General features: G+C 37.6%; 1 protein-coding gene and 1 pseudogene across 1 annotated transcript; both read left to right on the forward strand.

The window, feature by feature from the left end:
* Positions 1–5,118: 5,118 nt before the first annotated feature.
* LOC112203874 lies at positions 5,119–8,826 on the forward strand. The gene is made up of 4 exons (XM_024344781.1): positions 5,119–5,269; positions 8,092–8,159; positions 8,304–8,514; positions 8,780–8,826. The coding sequence occupies exons 1-4, from the start codon at positions 5,119–5,121 to the stop codon at positions 8,824–8,826; spliced, it is 477 nt and encodes a 158-aa protein (XP_024200549.1).
* Positions 8,827–10,114: 1,288 nt separating this feature from the next.
* LOC112203875 lies at positions 10,115–17,573 on the forward strand (annotated as a pseudogene).
* Positions 17,574–18,174: the final 601 nt, after the last annotated feature.

An 18,174-nucleotide genomic window follows, 5' to 3' on the forward strand; every position in this document is an offset into this window, starting at 1 on the left:
TTTGCCACCTGCCTATTAGGTGCAACCCTAGCAAGTGCAGCTGCAGCCCTAGCTGGTGCTTGCTGATTAGTCCTCTGTCTCTTTCAGAATCCACCTCGATTCCCAAATGCTTTACTGCTATCCACAGTTGCCTTTCCCCTTCTTTGGAAATCCCTCTCAGCCGATTCTTGTTCCTGGAAAGTCAGGTTCTCCTGCTCAATGGTCATAGCCTTAGCGAAAATGAGCTCCACCGTCTTCTTTCTAGAACAGCAACATCGCGCAGGATCGAAGCATTCAGTCCCCATTGAAACTTCATAGTAAGCTCTCAACATCCATCTGCCTCACAAAGCGATACAACCTTAAGAACTCAGCCTTATACTCCCTCACACTCTTAGTCCCTTGGACTAACGAGACAAATTCCCTTTCCAATTGCTCCCTCACAGAAGGCGGAAAGTACTTCTTCCTGAACAGTTCCACAAAACTGTTCCAGGTCATGGTGGACACATCCATCACTCTCTGTGTGCCATTCCACCACACCCGTGCATCGCCTTGGAGCATAAATATCGCAATCTTTCTCTTCCCAATGTCGTCGCAGACGACCATCTCGAAGTAGGTCTTCATGTTCTCGATCCACTGTTCTGCCAACATGTGATCCGTACCTCCCTGAAATGGGACTCCTCCCAGTCTCAAAATCTCCTTTGCCAACTTTGACAAACGAGTGGGATCTACAACATTTGCAACCTCCACAACAGGTGGAACAGGCAGCTCAACATTCGATGCCTCAACATCATTCTCGAACATCTCCTCAATAGGAGGAAGAATCTTGCCCTTACCTCTGACTCTACCCCTGCCTCTGGGTCTAACTCGGCCCCTAGCTCTGCCTCCTTGTGAATCCATCCAAAGGAGCATAGAAACCTGTGATTAATACTTGTACAACTCCCAACCACAAGTATAAGTCAACGCTATGACTTGATCAACCACAACACTACGTCAAATGATACAATTCCATCCCCTACGTCAATCTTGAGTTAAAACTAAAGGTCATCATTCCCCTCAAAAGTCTTTAACTCATAGAAGCTACATCTAGCTCCTACACTTCATCCTCTGAGCCGACACTACCCTAATGACTCACATCCTAACACTCACTACATACCCAATGACTATATCAATACCGAAAAGCATCTAATGGGGATCCGCTGCAGACGGGTCATCACTCGAGGAGTATTGATTGTCACCAAATATGTACCTTATGCTCTGATACCAATCTGTCACGCCCCTGACTTTTAACACAAAGAAAAATCGATATATAATCTTATAATTATATATGCGCGATTGATCAGCCATCAATACAAAATACATGGAGACATCTTCCCTTTAAACCAAGTACATATTGACGCCCTGAACCCACAATTCCAATATTGACTCGCTCCACAGAGTCACATATTACACAAAACTTACGAATTAAATTGTCATCACAAAATAAAACGTAAATGCTCCTTATAGCTTACTACATAGCGGAAGTCATAACAATGGCAAAGCCAACAAAATTTGCTTCCTACCCGTTCTGCTACCAACAAGTTACCTCAGCTTCAGCCACGATTGCCCAAACTTGCAGGATTAAACCCTACACTATATGAATGGTGCACCGGGTTGCTACACAATAAACCTGGTAAGCTTTTGCAAGCCCGTATGAGTAACTCGTGAACATCAATCAACAACTCACACACATCAGCTTGAGGAAACCATGCAACCATGATTCCTTCTAACCCTCCATATCCTTTCCACCGAAAGGACAACATAAGTCACCGTTGTGACAATGTTCTATTTGCTAACTTAACCATCAAGAAGCAATTCAAGTCTCATCTAGACAATAAAGGAAGAATGCACTATGAAATCTCCTTTAAACTACATACTTATGAGTCTCCAACAACCTCGACTGTTACCCCCATAAGCTATAATGGCAGACATACTAGAGCTCTAACTGAAATCGTAACCACTCGTCCTACCAAGGACGTGATTACCTATTTCCTGCCTTGGTCACCATCTGCGACCTGTCACCATCTGTGACATATGATTTCAAACCCGTCTGGTCATAAAACCAAACATCAAGGTCACCATCTACGACCTGTCACCATCTGTGACATATGATCTTCAGACCCCGTCCGGTCATAAAATCAAACGTTAAGTAAGTCACACCCGACCTAAAAATGTTACAGACATCTAATTTCGGCTTTCCCTATCCCTGCTCACCATTTGTGGCTCTTGGTACAAAGACAAATACATTTAAAATGAGTCACGCTAGACTCAAAAATGTAACATCAAGGTCAATTCTTTTCAAACAATAGAAAACATCTTTTTCCACAATATTGTTTCCTGAAAAGTCACATTCAACAATAATATGAACACCATCATGCATATTATTCATCACACATCATCCACAAGAATATATATATATTTCACGTAAATATTTATACGTAGTCATTCGTTCATGAATGCCTACTAATACCAACTATAGTTTGCAGTTAAATAAATAACGCCAAAACAATAATGATAACTCCGCTCGTAAATGAACCTTGTAAGATTACTCACCTCGAAACTCCCGCTGCTTCTTCAATACAGAACAAAGCAGCTAAACCACAATTTAACCGTCCAAGGATACTTAGTCAAGTACCTAATCACATACGGTTTCAACTTAGTAACAATTCACAAACGATTTAAGTCTGAAACCCCTGTGTTGAACTAAAATCCCCAAAGTGGCGCCAATCAAGGAAAACCACATTCGAGACCTCCCAAAGTCTCCGGAATACTTCCACGATCGATAGTCCAAACCACAAGTCGATTGGAAGCTCGAATCCTCACAGATTAAATAAAGCCACCAGTATGAAACAGTAAAAATCATAACAAATCCATACGAACTCCAAAATTTGCATACTATATATCGAAACGCTCGTATCAACGAGTAGAACATATATAATACCAAAAACAAGTTCCCTACATAGCCGGAAAGCCACCAGAACGCCGCCACAGGCGGTGGCGCACCGCCGCCAGCCAAAACTCAATATTTCACAAAACTCCCAACATTAAAGTTGTTCATCTAAGCATGCTTGTGAATTTTCATAACTAGCTCGAAGTGAGAAAACAAGCATAAAAGGTCGAAAACTATCTCACAAGCTTTGGATTTTTTGCTCAATCCGAGTTAAATCGATTTCCACGTAAATCGATCCAAACAAACACCATAGATAGATCCAGAAGGCTCCCACGAAGCCAAAGGAGGAAACTTGAAGCTGTATCATCACCGGAGCTACGTTTTTCGGTCAAGTCTGAAAACCTCAATCTTTGCCGTCCTGCAGTGCCGCCATGGAGGAGAATCGCCGCTAGAGGACCCTAGAGGGAGAAGCAGACAGCTGAGACGAGCTAGTTTGGAAATATTCAAGGCCAGAGACCGCCGGAAATAGCCGAAAAAGTCGAGTCGGGTCGCCGGGTTCGGGTCGGGTCAGGAGGAAAACTTAGATACCGAAGGTATCAATTGAGAGAGAAGAGAGGGAGAAAGATGGTTGCCGGAAATGGAAATGGGATTTTATGATTTTCCATATTTATACTAAAACGAAAACTTCTTCCGATAGCCATAACTTTCTCATACGAACTCTGATTGAGGCAAACCATATGTCTACAAACTCGTTTCGACGCGCTCTACAACTCTCGAGAATGAAGTTTTCCAAGAATCCCAACGTATAAAAAGTCAAACTTCACACGACCCCGTAAACTGTGAAATTCGAATAATTATACGTACGAAAACCATTCCACTTCACATACAACTTACGAATACAGCACAATAACAATTATTCATACAATTGGTCAATTATTAATTACCAAAATTAAATAACAGAAATCCAGGTCATCACACATCTCCTTCTCAGTAAAACGGTTTCAAACAAATCCGTTCGAGCAATGGCTTCCAAGAACACTCAAGCAATCCCGAAAAACAAATCCAAGCCAACGACCTCGAAATCAAGCAGCAACTCATCTAGTCACGTCATCCGAAGCTTGGCAAAGGTTCAGCCTACAACATTTGTGGCTTTGCCTTCTAAGCCTCGCCAACCAATCATCACCCTGGAAAGTTTAGGGGCAGAGGGAAACATGTCCCTCGAAGTGAAGAGAGAGAAGCTCCAAATACAAAATCAAGGGAACGGTTGTTCTCACCTGCCTCTGATGACAACTCAAGCACTAGATCATACATGGAAGTCCTAATGCTGAAGAAAATAACACTTCTGGGATGCAGTCAGACGGTTCGTCTCACCCCTCTGCTATGCAAGTCATGATGACGGGGGCAACCACACTCAAAGAGCAGATAGCTAATCTGATGGAGGCGGTTCAAAAGCTCACTAATACTGTCGAACAAAAGGATATATATGCAGATTGCTCAACTTTGGAGCAAGCTCAAGAAACGAAATGATGAGGATTCTTCTAGGATTCCATACAAGGATGACAAAGACAAACAAGAAGAAATTCCAAGGCGAATGACAAGGACAGTGAAAGCCTACTTGGTTCTTTGTCCATCCAGCATCTGCAAGACATGATCAATAACTCCATCAGAGCTTAATATGGAGCCCCTCTCGTGATTCTCTCACATATTCTAAGCCATACACAAAAAGAGTGGATAGCTTGAGGATGCCATATGGGTACCAGCCGCCCAAGTTTCAGCAATTCGAGGGGAAGGGCAATCCAAAACAACATATTGCTCATTTTGTCAAGACTTGCAACAATACTGAAACTAAGAGAGATCATCTGGTTCAGCAGTTTGTACGTTCATTAAAAGGAAACGACTTCGAATGGTACACAGATCTGAAGCCTGAGTCAATCAATAGTTTGGATCAAATGGAGCGTGAGTTCTTGAATCGTTTCTATAGCATGAGACACACAGTGAGCATGATGGAACTTACTAGCACCAAGCAATGGAAGGATGAAAGTGCAGTTGATTACATCAATAGGTGGCCTTCGTTGAGTCTCGATTGCAAAGATCGACTATCAAAAGTATCTACAGTGGAAATATGCATCCAAGGCATGCACTTTGATTTGCTATACATTCTACAGGGAATCAAGCCCCGTACGTTTGAAGAGCTGGCTACGTGAGCACACGACATGGAGTTGAGTATAGCTAGCCACAAAGGGAAGAAAGAGTCAATTGTTGACCAAAGGAAAGACAAGGTCTTTGGAAGCAAAATTGACAAGGGCCCGAAGAAATCTTCAAAAGAATCAATAGCCGTCAACATTGCCCCAGTCACCTCAGGAGGTGATTCTTAGGGGCTTTTGAAGCCCATAGAACGTAGAAGCTTTCTCCCAAGGTGGCTTGCAACGATTCAACCTGTGGAGCTCGAATTTGGAAGATTTGGAATCTAGGGTTCATCGGTTTTCAAAACTTGCGAGGTAAATTTTGGCTAAATAGCTTTATGCTAGTTATGAAAGTTGTAATTGGAGTTGAGATGAAGATCTTTTGTTTAGGAAGTTTGGCCAAATTTTGACTTTGGATTGGCGGCCGCGCCGCCACTGTGGTGGTATTTTTCGGCAGGTTCTGGCCACCCCAGGAATAGTTTAAGTTCCTCTTTTTAATCTACACATCGATACGATCATTTCGATATATAGTTTGTAATTTTTGAAGATCATATAAGCAAGTTATGAATTTTAGGGTTTTAGGGTTTTCGGTTCTTTCGGTTTTCGATCTGTGAGGATCCAGCCTTCCGATCGACTTGTGATTTAATATTGATCGTATAAGTGTTCCGATGACTTTTTGTGGTCTCGCATGAGGATCCAACCGTTGGATCATCGTATAATTGTGTTTTTGTGAATTATGTGCTAAGTTGAGATTGTATGTGATTAGGTGTTTGACGGAATTGTTTTGGGCGAACATTTGTTGATTGCGTGATCTTAGCTGTAAGAGAAGACGTAGCGGGATTTAGAAGTGAGTAAATCTCACGTGGTTCATTTACGAACCGAATTACTTTTCATACATTTTTTTACTAAATTGTAAAATAGTTTTATGCAAATAAAGATTTGTTTGAAATAATATGAACTCGATCGACTACGGTTCATAGGGCTACGGCTCACAGGTAAAAAAATGAATTTAAGTATAAAATGAATTTCTTGGTTTTAATACGTATGAACTATAGTTGGTATTAGTAGTCATTCCTGCGTGAATGACTGCGTGTGTGTGTGTGTGTGTGTGTATTTACGTGGAGTATATATATTGGATGGTGTGACATTAGTGAAGTAATGATTGAGAGTTGATTGAATTGTTATTTCAAGCATTTCTCTTACGAGCATACAATTATCATGATGTGTTGATTATTGTGTAAAAGTGTGTTTTGCTTGAAGAAAGTATTTGAGTCAAGTGGACTTTCAAATGTTCGGTTGAGAATCATTTATCACATTGGTGATCGAGGCAAGTATTATCGTAAGGGCTGAACCTCGGCTGAGGTGACAGGTTACGATTCAGTTAGAGCTCTAGTCTGTCTGCCAATGTACTTCTTGGGGAATAACTTTGAGTTATTGTGTGCCCTTGAGTACAATGTACTTCTTGGGGAATAACTTTGAGTTATTGTGTGCCTTTGAGTACAATATACTTCTTGGGGGATAATTTTGAGTTATCGTGTGCCCATGGGTATATTTGTTTTAAAAGAGAGTATTGGTGTCCTTTCTTATGTCATTCATGTGGGACTTGATTTCAAATGAATTGTGGAGGTGATTTTACATTTAATGTCCTGAACTAAGTTATATGTAGAGATTACTACCTTTTTAATTGTTTGTTTAAATGTAATTTCCTGAACTAAACTATAGGCAGGAGTTGCTATGATTTAAATTGTGTGATTTTAGGTGATCTCCTGAACTAATTCTCTATGCAGGGTTTACTAATTTTTACTGAGTGTGATTGTATGTTTGGTTGTGTTTTGTGGAGTTGAATGTTGTTGCTTTAATTTATCTCACGAGTTGAGAAATTATAAGCATGCGTGACGTGAGTCATTTTAATTGAGTTTACTCATACAAGCTTGCAAAAGCTTAACGGGTTTGTTGTTTCAACACGGAGCACTATTCCATGGTGTAGGGTTTATTATGCAGGTTAGAATATCGATTAATCGACATCGAAGCTGAGGTGTACGTTCGGTAGCGTGGACGTCGAAGGGTACTCTTAGTTTTAAGTCTTCCATTGTGTAGTGAGTTGTGGTGGGTGTGTTTACTTATTGAATTGTCATTCAGTTTAATTTGTAAACTATCTGTAATGTGATATGTGACTCTAAAGAACGAGTCAGTATTGACATTGTGAGCTCAGTTTGTTTAGTTGCTTAATTTAAATGAAAAATTTTCTATGTGTTTTTCTTGTGCTTGTTATGTTATCGCATTTCGGATTTAAATTTATTTATTTAAAATTCGGGGCGTGACAATGATACAAGGCTAGGTTGGTAGCTAAAGGCTATGCACAAAAAGAAGGAATTGACTACAATGAGGTATTTTCTCCTGTTGTTAAGCATTCTTCTATTCGTATTTTATTGGTCTTGGTTGCACAGTTTGATCTGGAGTTAGCATAGCTTGATGTGAAAACTGCTTTCTTACATGGTGAATTAAAAGAAGAGATATATATGACCTAGCCAGAAGGATTTAAAAGTGCTAGTAAAGAAAATTGGGTCTGCAAACTGCATAAATCATTGTATGGTTTGAAACAATCTCCAAGGCAGTGGTACAAGCGGTTTGATAAATTTATGTTCGGTTAGAAGTACACTCAGAGTCTTCATGATCCATGTGTTTATTTTCGCAAGCTACAGGATGTGACCTTCATTTATTTGCTCTTATATGTTGATGATATGTTAATTGCATCTAAAAGCAAGGTGGAGATAAATAAATTGATATCACAATTGAGTAGTGAATTTGAGATGAAAGACTTCTCCAAAAATATTTTAGGCATGGAAATTGAAAGAGATAAATGAAGAGGCAAAGTTTGTTTGTCACAGAAGCAATATTTGAAGAAGGTACTACATCGATTTGGCATGAATGATAAATCTAAACCTGTAAGTACACCTCTTGCCTCTCACTTTAAGCTTAAATCTACTATGTCTCCTAGCACAGATGATGATATGAAATATATGGCTAAAGTTCCTTCTGCTAGTGCTGTTTATAGCTTGATGTATTGTATGGTGTGTACTAGACCGAATATTTCATAGGTCTTAAGTGTTGTGAGAAGATATATGCATAACCCAGGTAAAGGTCATTGGCAAGCAGTGAAGTGGATTCTACTGTATATTTTTGGTACTGTGGATGTTGGATTTGTTTTTCAGCAGGATAAGGCGAGTCAGTGTGTTGTTGGATATGTGGACTCTGATTTCGCAGGTGATTTGGATAAGTGCCGATATACTACAGCTTATGTGTTTACTCTTGCTAGTGGACCGGTGAGTTGGAAGTCGAATTTGCAATCTAAAATTGCTTTGTCGACTACAGAAGCTGAATATATGGTGGTAACAGAAGGTGCAAAAGAAGCAGTTTGGCTTCGTGGTTTGCTTGAGGACTTGGGAATTATTCAAGAATATGTGGATATTTTTTGTGATAGTCAAAGTGCTATTCATTTAGCAGAGAACCAAGTTACTTATTCTCGTACTAAACATATCAATGTCAAATTTCACAAGATTAGTTAGATAGTGGAGGATGGTGAAGTTCAACTCCTCAAAATTGGAACTGCAGATAATCCTGCTGATATGTTGACAAAGTCGGTTCCATTGAGCAAGTTCAAGCATTGCTTGAACTTGATTGGTGTTTGTAGAATTTGAAATTCCCTACGGGGATGTCAGAGTGGCGATTGGTTTTTGAAGTTCTACTTTGGAGAATTTACATCAAGTAAAGTCAAGGTGGAGATTATTGAATATTGGCTTTAACTGAATTGGTGGACAAAATCCAATGTGAAGGGCCCATGGTGAACATCACATGGGCAAGAGTCTCTTGGTTAATTAGGAGATATATGTGAGACTAGGTTAACTAGGATATATATATATATATATAATATATATATGTGTGTTTGTTGCCGCCAACTTAGTTTGGTGTGAGAGAAAAATAATTAACCTAGAGTAATAGCCTATTCTCAGTTTTACTGGGGAATTGATTGTATTGGGGTTTGGTAGAGAGTTTATTCTCAAACTCTAATTATATTATCTCCAATTGATTATAGTGAAATTTCTCGCTGGCTGTGAAAGTGGAGGTAGCTCAATCACATTGATTGAGTGAACCACTATAAATTTTTGTATTCTTGTGTTTGCTTTCTTTTTCGTTGTTTGGTTGCTCATGTAGTTTCATATCAATATTGTGTTTGTTACGCCCCTGCACAACAAAGTATACTATTGATTTGCAAAACTAGAAATGGGATTTAGATTCAAACTGTGAAGAGTAAAGCTCAAGATTCACAAAACTCTTTAATTTGCTGTGTTTAGGATTAAAGTTGGCCATATGTATTTGTGGTTATAAATGGACTCAAACCCTGACAAATGACATCACTGACTATGTCATACTATCCAATTCTATTTGGAACACTATGTCACTACGATAGCTAGATCTCTGGGCCAAGAAACAGTATTAAGTAAACAGTTATCAATATTCCATGGACCATAATTTAGGATATGCTTACCGTAGCTTCAGATCTAACCACGAAGGAATACAAATAGTTAGTGACCAGCACAACTTGAATTTCATTATCATCCATAGCTCCTCATACCGCACTTTTTCAAACCACTAATCACCGCCACTTGATATGCGCAGGTAAAAATCGAGTAATAAATTTACGATATGAGGTTAAGAAGATAAAAATCCAGAAATTATTTGGGATCAAAATGCACTAAACCTTTCATGCTTGTTTGCTTAATTAATACCGATAATTTATCGAGTTAAGAAATTTTTATGAATCGAGATTTTGAGACACATTAGCCTATTTTACAAAAAATAAAGGGGTAAAATAGTATTGTTTAGGGACTGAAATTTCAATTTTACAACAAAAGAGGGCCACTGATATTAATTATATTCCACCGTCCTCCTTGGCACCAAATCATCTCCACAGTCTGCTCATTTCTCGGTCTCAAGCTTTCTCTGAAGATCCAATGTCTCAATTTTTATGAGGCCGATACGTCTTCCAGAGCCGCCCAGCCCCAAAATGGGGATGCCGGAAATCTTTGAAGGCGGCGTATACGGCGTCGTACGCCGCACCTTATGAAGTATGAACTCCCATGAAAAGTAAGTTTAATGTTGAATTAGATTTAACTAGAACTAGTCTAGCTTACTCTAGTCAGTGTACAGCTTTCCAAATTCTGAATTGTAAATCAAGATGTAGCTCATCATGATTACTTGTTACAGTCCCTTAGTTGCATTTAAAATATTATTGCTTGTACTATATGTATCAGCATTCTTTCAGGTGTTCATATCCCTATAAGTTTTCAAATTTACTCTTTTAAACTTTCCGGTCATGTTAACTTTCATCTCCTGATGCAAAACGTATAAGTTATCAACATTCATTTGTGTTTTCTTCCAATGTGCATGCTATGGATATCCATTCTTTTCTGGTCCTTCAGCTTAGCAACAACTTTTTCTCTCTAAGAATTATTTTCCCATCTATTTTTGTAACAACTGCAGTTTCACTTATATACGTAGTTCCATTTTGTCTTCTAACTTGTCAATGCCATGCAGCGAGTTACAAGGCCAAGAGGTGGTCTAAATGAGTGGCTTCACTGGCTCCTGGTTTCTGTTCACAAGAAGTTGGATTGCGTCGTAAGGAAGATGTGTATTTTCTTAATATATCGGGGCCAGAAAGTTGGGTCTCTACCAACAGAAAATGGTGGCAGTGCTGGGTTGAAATTAGGGCCAGTCCTGAGAATTCAGAGACCTAGTGCGAAAATTTGATAGAGGCCTTATGTTCATTGCATAATGATTTAAAAAAAAAAAAAAAGAATGGGTAAAATAAAAAAAATGTTATGACAAGATCATTCAATAGGAAAATTTTAGCATATGTTGACGTATGCCATACATCAAGTTTTTTGAATATTTTAGACCGTTAGATTTAATTAAAAGTTGAATATATCTGATGGTCAGAAATATTCAATAGTGGTGACCTGCTTAACAGGTAGTATTTATAAACATTTTTTTTTTCTTTTTCAAAATTCTGAATTATATATCTACAATGAAATTAAAAAAAAAAGACCCTAAATTGAAAAAGAGGAGAAGACGAGAAAAAGAGGAAGAACGACGCTTTGTTCATGTACAAAGCGAGAAAGAACTACCAATACAACTGGATGAGGCATTTTACAACAAAAGACCACATTGGACGTATTTAATGATAATTATAGTTGTAATAAAAGTAATTATTATATTTACGATATTCATTACAAGTTTTTGAACGATTTACGTATAAAATAATAAATGAGTACTTAGTATGGTAATTTTTTTTTTAAAGTACACATGTCAAATTATAATTGGATAACCTGTTGACCTGTATAACAGGTTTCACCAACTAATTTAATTTAATATATATTAATTAAAAAGTTGATGTATGACAAACATCAACACACCTTAGACTTCCCCCATTCAATAATATAAAAATTATTCTCAAACAACTAATCAAAATAACTAAGAAAGTTTCAAATAATGTTAGACGAGACCAACTCCTAATTCATTCATGACGATAACAAACTTCATATGTATCCCTCTCCTCCGTAAGCACTTGTTTGCTGCACCACCCAATAAGCTACCATACGTCCTGCCTTTTATTTGAAGAACTGAAACTCTTAGTACACATTTGTACCAAAAGAAAAAGATAGAGAGACACAGCCAATGCAATATTAAATTCTGAACATTGATCTTCTTGCATTTTTTGCAGCAAAGTCATCAATAAGACTTTCTTAATCAAGGATATCTAAAAATGCACTTTCAATTGAGATCAGAGCTAATCCATTTAATCTCTTCTGCAACATGCATGCATGGTTGACCTCAAATAAGATTTTAATAGTTTTAGTTTTGAAAAACTTCTCTCTGCAGATGCAACAGTAACAGGAATAGTTAGTAATATTCTGTATGCAATGCATGCATTTGGAAAACAATTCATCTTTTTCAAAATATTTAATATTGCACTGGCTGTATTTTGCTCTTTTGGTAAATGGTTTTTCAAGAGTTTCAATTCTGCAAATAAGTCATTCCCATCTATATCAGACTCGTCATTTTTCAATTTGCTTTCAAGATGTAAGCAACGCTTCTTCAAGTCATCATCATCCAAAGAACATAACTCATCTGATGTAAATAGGAACCCAAAAATATCCTCATATTCTTGATATTGTTCAAACCTTCTCTTCAAAGAACCAATAGCCTGATCAATTATGAATAAAAAATAGTGTATTCGAAAGGATTCTTCAGCAGATTCAGAAGGAGCTGATCGGGACGACTCATCAAAGTGTCTTTTTCTACGTATTTGTCTTTTTTCAGGAAAGACGGGATCGACTTCCACTCCAGCTGCAATTTCTTTAGCTCTAGTCATTGCTTGTGAAAAGCCTGTTTCTCTGTAATCTTCGAAGCTGATGTCCAGGAGATTGTAACCATGGCTCGTCGGACTTATGAAAAGTAATTTTTTTTTTTTTTAATTTTCTTTATAGATTTAGTTAGCACAAGTACAATACTGTTTAATAGGGCGCCAAATAGTGTTGTTAGGAATCAATCATGGCCACTGTCCAGAATAAATTTTCTTCCTCAATAGTAAGAATATGGTTTTTAACTTGATAGATGTTCGGTACTTGTTCTCTTTCTTTATCAGGGATGGACCCATACTGGCGGTAGCTTGTGGCAGGGATACTATTTCCATTGTAAGTTCTATTAGACGACTAGCATCTGAAAACATCTTTGTTGTTCAGGTTTGTCATTGCAACCTTAATCTATTTCGAGTTCAACTTTTTTTTTTTTTTTTTATAATTTTTTACCATCTGTGTGCTGTTATACTATATAATCCGCTCTGAAATGATATTAAGAGTAACAATTTATATCATATAACTTGATTATCTTTAGCTAGCAAGAAATGGAATATGTCAAAAAGTTTAGACTTATTCTGATGCTGTATGTGCATGATAATCACTATATGCTTGACTGGAGTTTTGATCAACTTATGATTTTTAAATTGTGCATTGATTTTAGGTAGCACTCCAATTTCAACACAATTTAACACTTGCACTCTAATTTTAAGTTGTCAAAGTGGACTGCAAGTTTGAAGGCAGAGTGCCAAAATCATTCTCCAAACAATGTATTTCCAAGTGCTGGCATGTGTATTTAGTTTACTTATTTTCTCTGGGATGTAATGGATTGGTTGAACTTTCTGAGGTGTTGGATATATATTCTCCATTTGGTTTTTGGCTTTACCATGCCTTAAAGAAAATGCTCAGTTGTATCCGAGTGATTTTGATACATGGCCTTGAAATATACACCAAATGAAATTAGTTATCTGAGACAAGTTATAGCAACTAGACTTCACAACAAAAAAAAATGTAGTACTCTCTGAATGGTTTGACACATGATCTTTAGATTTCTTCTCCACTGTTCAAACTGATGAGAAGATATGATTATGTGTCAAATCACTCGGAGAATACTGGCTTTCCTATATTCTGCTAGACTGAAAAGCAGCTCTAGACTAAGATTTTGCTATGTTCGTCTCAGCTAACTGATTGCATTTGGTGTAGTTCTCTCTGATTTTTGTTCTTGATGTCTTTGTTGTCAATTTCTTGTCCACTTTTTTCTCTGTCATCCAGGGTGATTAATAAAACTTGTGGGAAGGCTCTCATGTTGGGGCAGACTACATAGAGTGGTTTTATTTTTGAATTTTTTCTTAACTGCATAATTTTCTGTTCATTAAGTGCTAAGGCCAGAGTGATCTTTCAACTTGGAGCCTCTTAATAGTTAATACAGTTAGCTGCGAAAAGACGTTAATTCTAGAAGACTGTTTTGCAGCCTATACCCTCTTAGCTGCTTGTTGTAATGCGGTGGTTAAGTAGTTTACTTTTGAAAGCAAATATTATAAGGTTTTTGCAAGAATTGTAATCTTTGTTAGATTTTCACTCTCTTTCAATATGATGGATAAAATCCCAAGTTTACAAATAATTAGGGCGATGTAAAGTTACTAAATTGAAATGGTGTCTGATTTTTTTCCCCTTACATTTCTAATATTGAAGTTTGTGCCCAGTTTTATAATTTTCAGTGGTGGATCTATTTGTTTTTTCCTGTCTTGTGGCTCATCATTGTTGGCTTAACATGTGTGTCTGTGTTGTATTCCTCATTTTCGTATTTCTTTCGCAGATACAACATCCCAGGTTGCATCTCAATAGATTTGACTTGGATTTTACCCCGAAACACGATTACTATCCTTTGACTCCTGAATCACAGAAGCAGGTTCCTCAATTTCTACGTGGGTGGATAACTCCTCGTGAACCTCCTGACAGGCATGTGGTATGATGGCCTCTAATAATACGCACTACTTGTTTTCTTTGTTTTTGAAATATAAACCTTATTTTATCATCAATTTCCCCCAGTATGCTATTACGTACTAAAAACTTCTAAATTCAGGTCCTCACTATTAGAGCTTTGCATCAAATTGATGCTACTGCCCTTCGTAATGCTGCCAGTGCATGGCGTGATGAATTTGCAGCTCTACCAAAGCCCTTACTTGTGGTGAACATTGGTGGTCCTACAAGTAATCTTTTGTCATACACTGAATCTTTGTTGCTTGTTACTCATTGGATTGGCTTCAAAGTATTTGATTACTGAGTATGCTTGCCAGTTGCTGTTATTCTGTTTTTGAATTAAATGTTAGGTTAAATTAAGTTCTGCAGAGTGATAGCAGACAATTAGTTGCTACATAATTGGCAGAACCAGCTTAGAAGCCACTCCACAAGGAAATTTGAATGACATTATCTTCTCGAAAGATTTTATTTCTAACACTGGCCCGTCAGAGAGAAGTAAAACATATTTCTTTGATTGCAGAGCAGCAATTTTCTGACCTAAAAAAAGTATGTTCCTCTTCTTCCTAAGTGTATACAACATTGTTTGGGGGTTAACTGCTTAAATGCTACAGTTTGCTATAGGACATGCTTACCAACACCCTTCAGTAAGGGCAGCCAAAGCATGTTGGATTTACTAGATTCTAAAAACAACATAAGAATGATTCCACACGTTTTCGAAACAGTAATGAATTGGCTGGTCCACCACACTTCTTGGTGATGTTTTCCACTTATTGGTTAGTTCCAAATAACCAATTGATCATCATGTGGTTTATGTCTTGGTCAGAAGTTTGGTACATTTATAAGAATTATTTGTTGAATACTTTTGAGTATCTCTGTGCCGTTTCCTTCATCAACTAATTTGATAAGATATTAGATTATAAGCCATATACATACAAAGTTTCGAAGTCCTAGAAATTCATTATTTTTCTGTAGGCATAGTATAGAATACAGAAGTAGCCTAAAACGAAATATAATCAGTACCATCTTTCAGACCTTTGATGTTTATGATCTAAAAAGGGTAAAATTAGCATTCAGTTATTCAGGAAAACAGACTCAGGTGTGAAATGTTTGCTTGCTGATTTGTGTTAGCTAGTGGTTCTGTTTTCTGGTATATGTTAGCTTTTATTTCATTTACTCCCTATGTACTCTAGGAAAGGTAATGCAAGACATAGTTGGTATGACTTCAGATCTTGTAGTTGAAATCATTATGGCTGGCCTCCTGTTACAGAAACTAGTGTTGGCATCTTTGAAGAATATTGGATCACTCATTTTTTAGGATTTGGTAGAATGTTTAGAATAATTTTGATGATTTGAATTTCTTATTGTTGTTGTTTCTAATGTTCCATTACGAGTCCACCCTTTTCATTTGACAGGCAATTGTCGTTATGGTGTGGACCTTGCGAAGCAATTGACAACCTATTTGCTTAGTGTTCTTGTAAGCTGTGGAAGCATCATGTTTCTCTAGTAGAACACCTGAAAAGGTATTGCCAAAGGCCCAGAGACAGATAACATTTTCTTACAAAATAATTATGTTACTTTAGTTGGTACTCATTCTTTTTCCCTTTTGCTTTCGTCTACAGGTATCCAATTTTGTAACAAAGGAGCTCGGTGGTAATCCAAAAGTTTACACTTGGGATGGTCAAGGTAACATGTGAAATTTAATTCAAGGGTTTTAGGTCATATTCTGTAAACAGAATGAATAAAAGCGGTAAATGGACTGACAAAATATTATTATCTTCAGAGCCAAACCCGCACATGGGCCATCTAGCTTGGGTCGATGCTTTTGTTGTCACCGCAGATTCTGTTAGCATGATAAGTGAGGTTTGCAGCACCGGGTATGGTTGAGAAATTATCTCTGTAACTGATGACTGGGGACTTATTTTCTTCATTTTTATTTAAAAGTTTGTTGGTATTGAAGGATTTTCGTTTTGTCTGCCGATATTTCCAGGAAGCCTGTCTATCTAATGGGAGCTGAGCATTGTAAATGGAAGCTTTGTGATTTCCATAAATCACTCAAGGAGCGAGGAATGGTTCGGCCATTTACAGGCTTGGAGAATGTAAGTAATCTGAATGAAATTCATTAAGTTTTCCTATACACAATGATGGCCTTTAATTTAGAATGGACAATGCTGAATATGCCATTTGACAATGCTGAATATACCATTTTTTCTTGTAACAGAGACCACATAATGTGGCAGTTATTGTTGCTTGTAAACCTTGTTTTAAGACCGTGTGGCCTGTTTAGCATTGTCCAATTATAAGTGCCACATCATGTAGTTTAAATGTACAAAGCACTGTGGCCTATCTGTCATCCTTATTTGTCAAGATAGATGCTTATGAAATAAACCTGCATGATCAATTGCCATGTATCCCTGATTTCCATGTCATGTTGATGTCCATTTGGATGCCATCTTGACCCTTTAGTTGGCCCTTCATCCCTCATGTATGTAGAATTATTCTGACTGTTTTGAAACCAATAGTTCCGTATGATTCCATATTCATGTAAATGAAACTAACTGGTGGCTATTTTGTTTAGGTAGAACTGTATGATCTGCTTGTGATTTATCCTGACTCTGGAACTATTCTGTCGACTTCTGACTTTTGTGTTCTTGACAGCTTCATGAGATTCATGGGCCATTTATGGTGTGTAAAGGATTTTAGTCTTTTAGTTTCTTGGTGGCATCACATTATTGGTTATAATGATAATTTGTTTGTTCATGGAACTTCCATTAAGTTTTGATGAATGTTCTCTGTATAAACTTTTATCACATTTTTTTTGTCTTTTATTCTTGATCAGTTTCTTTAGCAAAAGCAATTTTATAATTCGAAGTAGTCTCTTGTTCCATCTCTTATAATCTTGATGTTTTTTTTTTTTCTTTTCAATTATTTTTTACAGATTTCAGAGAGCTGGAGTTATCCACCGCTCAATGAAACCGCAGAAGCAGCCAGTCGAGTGCATGAAGCCCTTGCTGAGCGGGGATGGAGATTGTGGGCATAGGCGGTTGATAATTCTTTCCTTGTAAACACTGTTCAATCTTATGAACCAAAAAAGAAAAGAAAAAAGTAATCTTTTGTTGAAAGTGTAGAAATTGATTTCCCTTGATTCATTTAAGCTATTACATTCTATGTATTATATAGCTGTGAGTATTTGACAGTTACAAGTATTACATTAACAACAGGATCAAAAATTGATGCATAATCCTAGGAAACGGTAAACCAGCAGTAGACAAACTATCTAATCAATGGAGGAGATTCTGGGAGTGATTGAAGAAGAAGATTGAGTCTGTTTAACAGCCCCCCTCAAACTTGGCGGTGCTGGACGGACAAGTTTGCTGGAAAAGAGAAGACGGCGAGACTTGTGAAGTGGTTTAGTGAGTAAATCTGCCGGCTGATCCTTGGATGGAATGAAATAGACTCGAGGACTACCACGGGCAACCTTCTCACGAACGTAGTGGTAATCAAGCTCAATATGCTTGGTGCGTGCATGAAAAACAGGATTGGATGCCATGTAAGTGGCACTCAGATTATCACAATGTAGCAAAATAGGGAACTGAATTCGGGCACCAAGCTCATATAGCAAATAGCCCAACCAAGTTGTTTCAGCACTAGCATGGGCAAGAGAGCGATACTCGGACTTAGCACTAGAGCAAGC

Source organism: Rosa chinensis, chromosome 5, assembly GCF_002994745.2.
Source record: "Rosa chinensis cultivar Old Blush chromosome 5, RchiOBHm-V2, whole genome shotgun sequence".
Lineage (NCBI taxonomy): Eukaryota > Viridiplantae > Streptophyta > Magnoliopsida > Rosales > Rosaceae > Rosa > Rosa chinensis.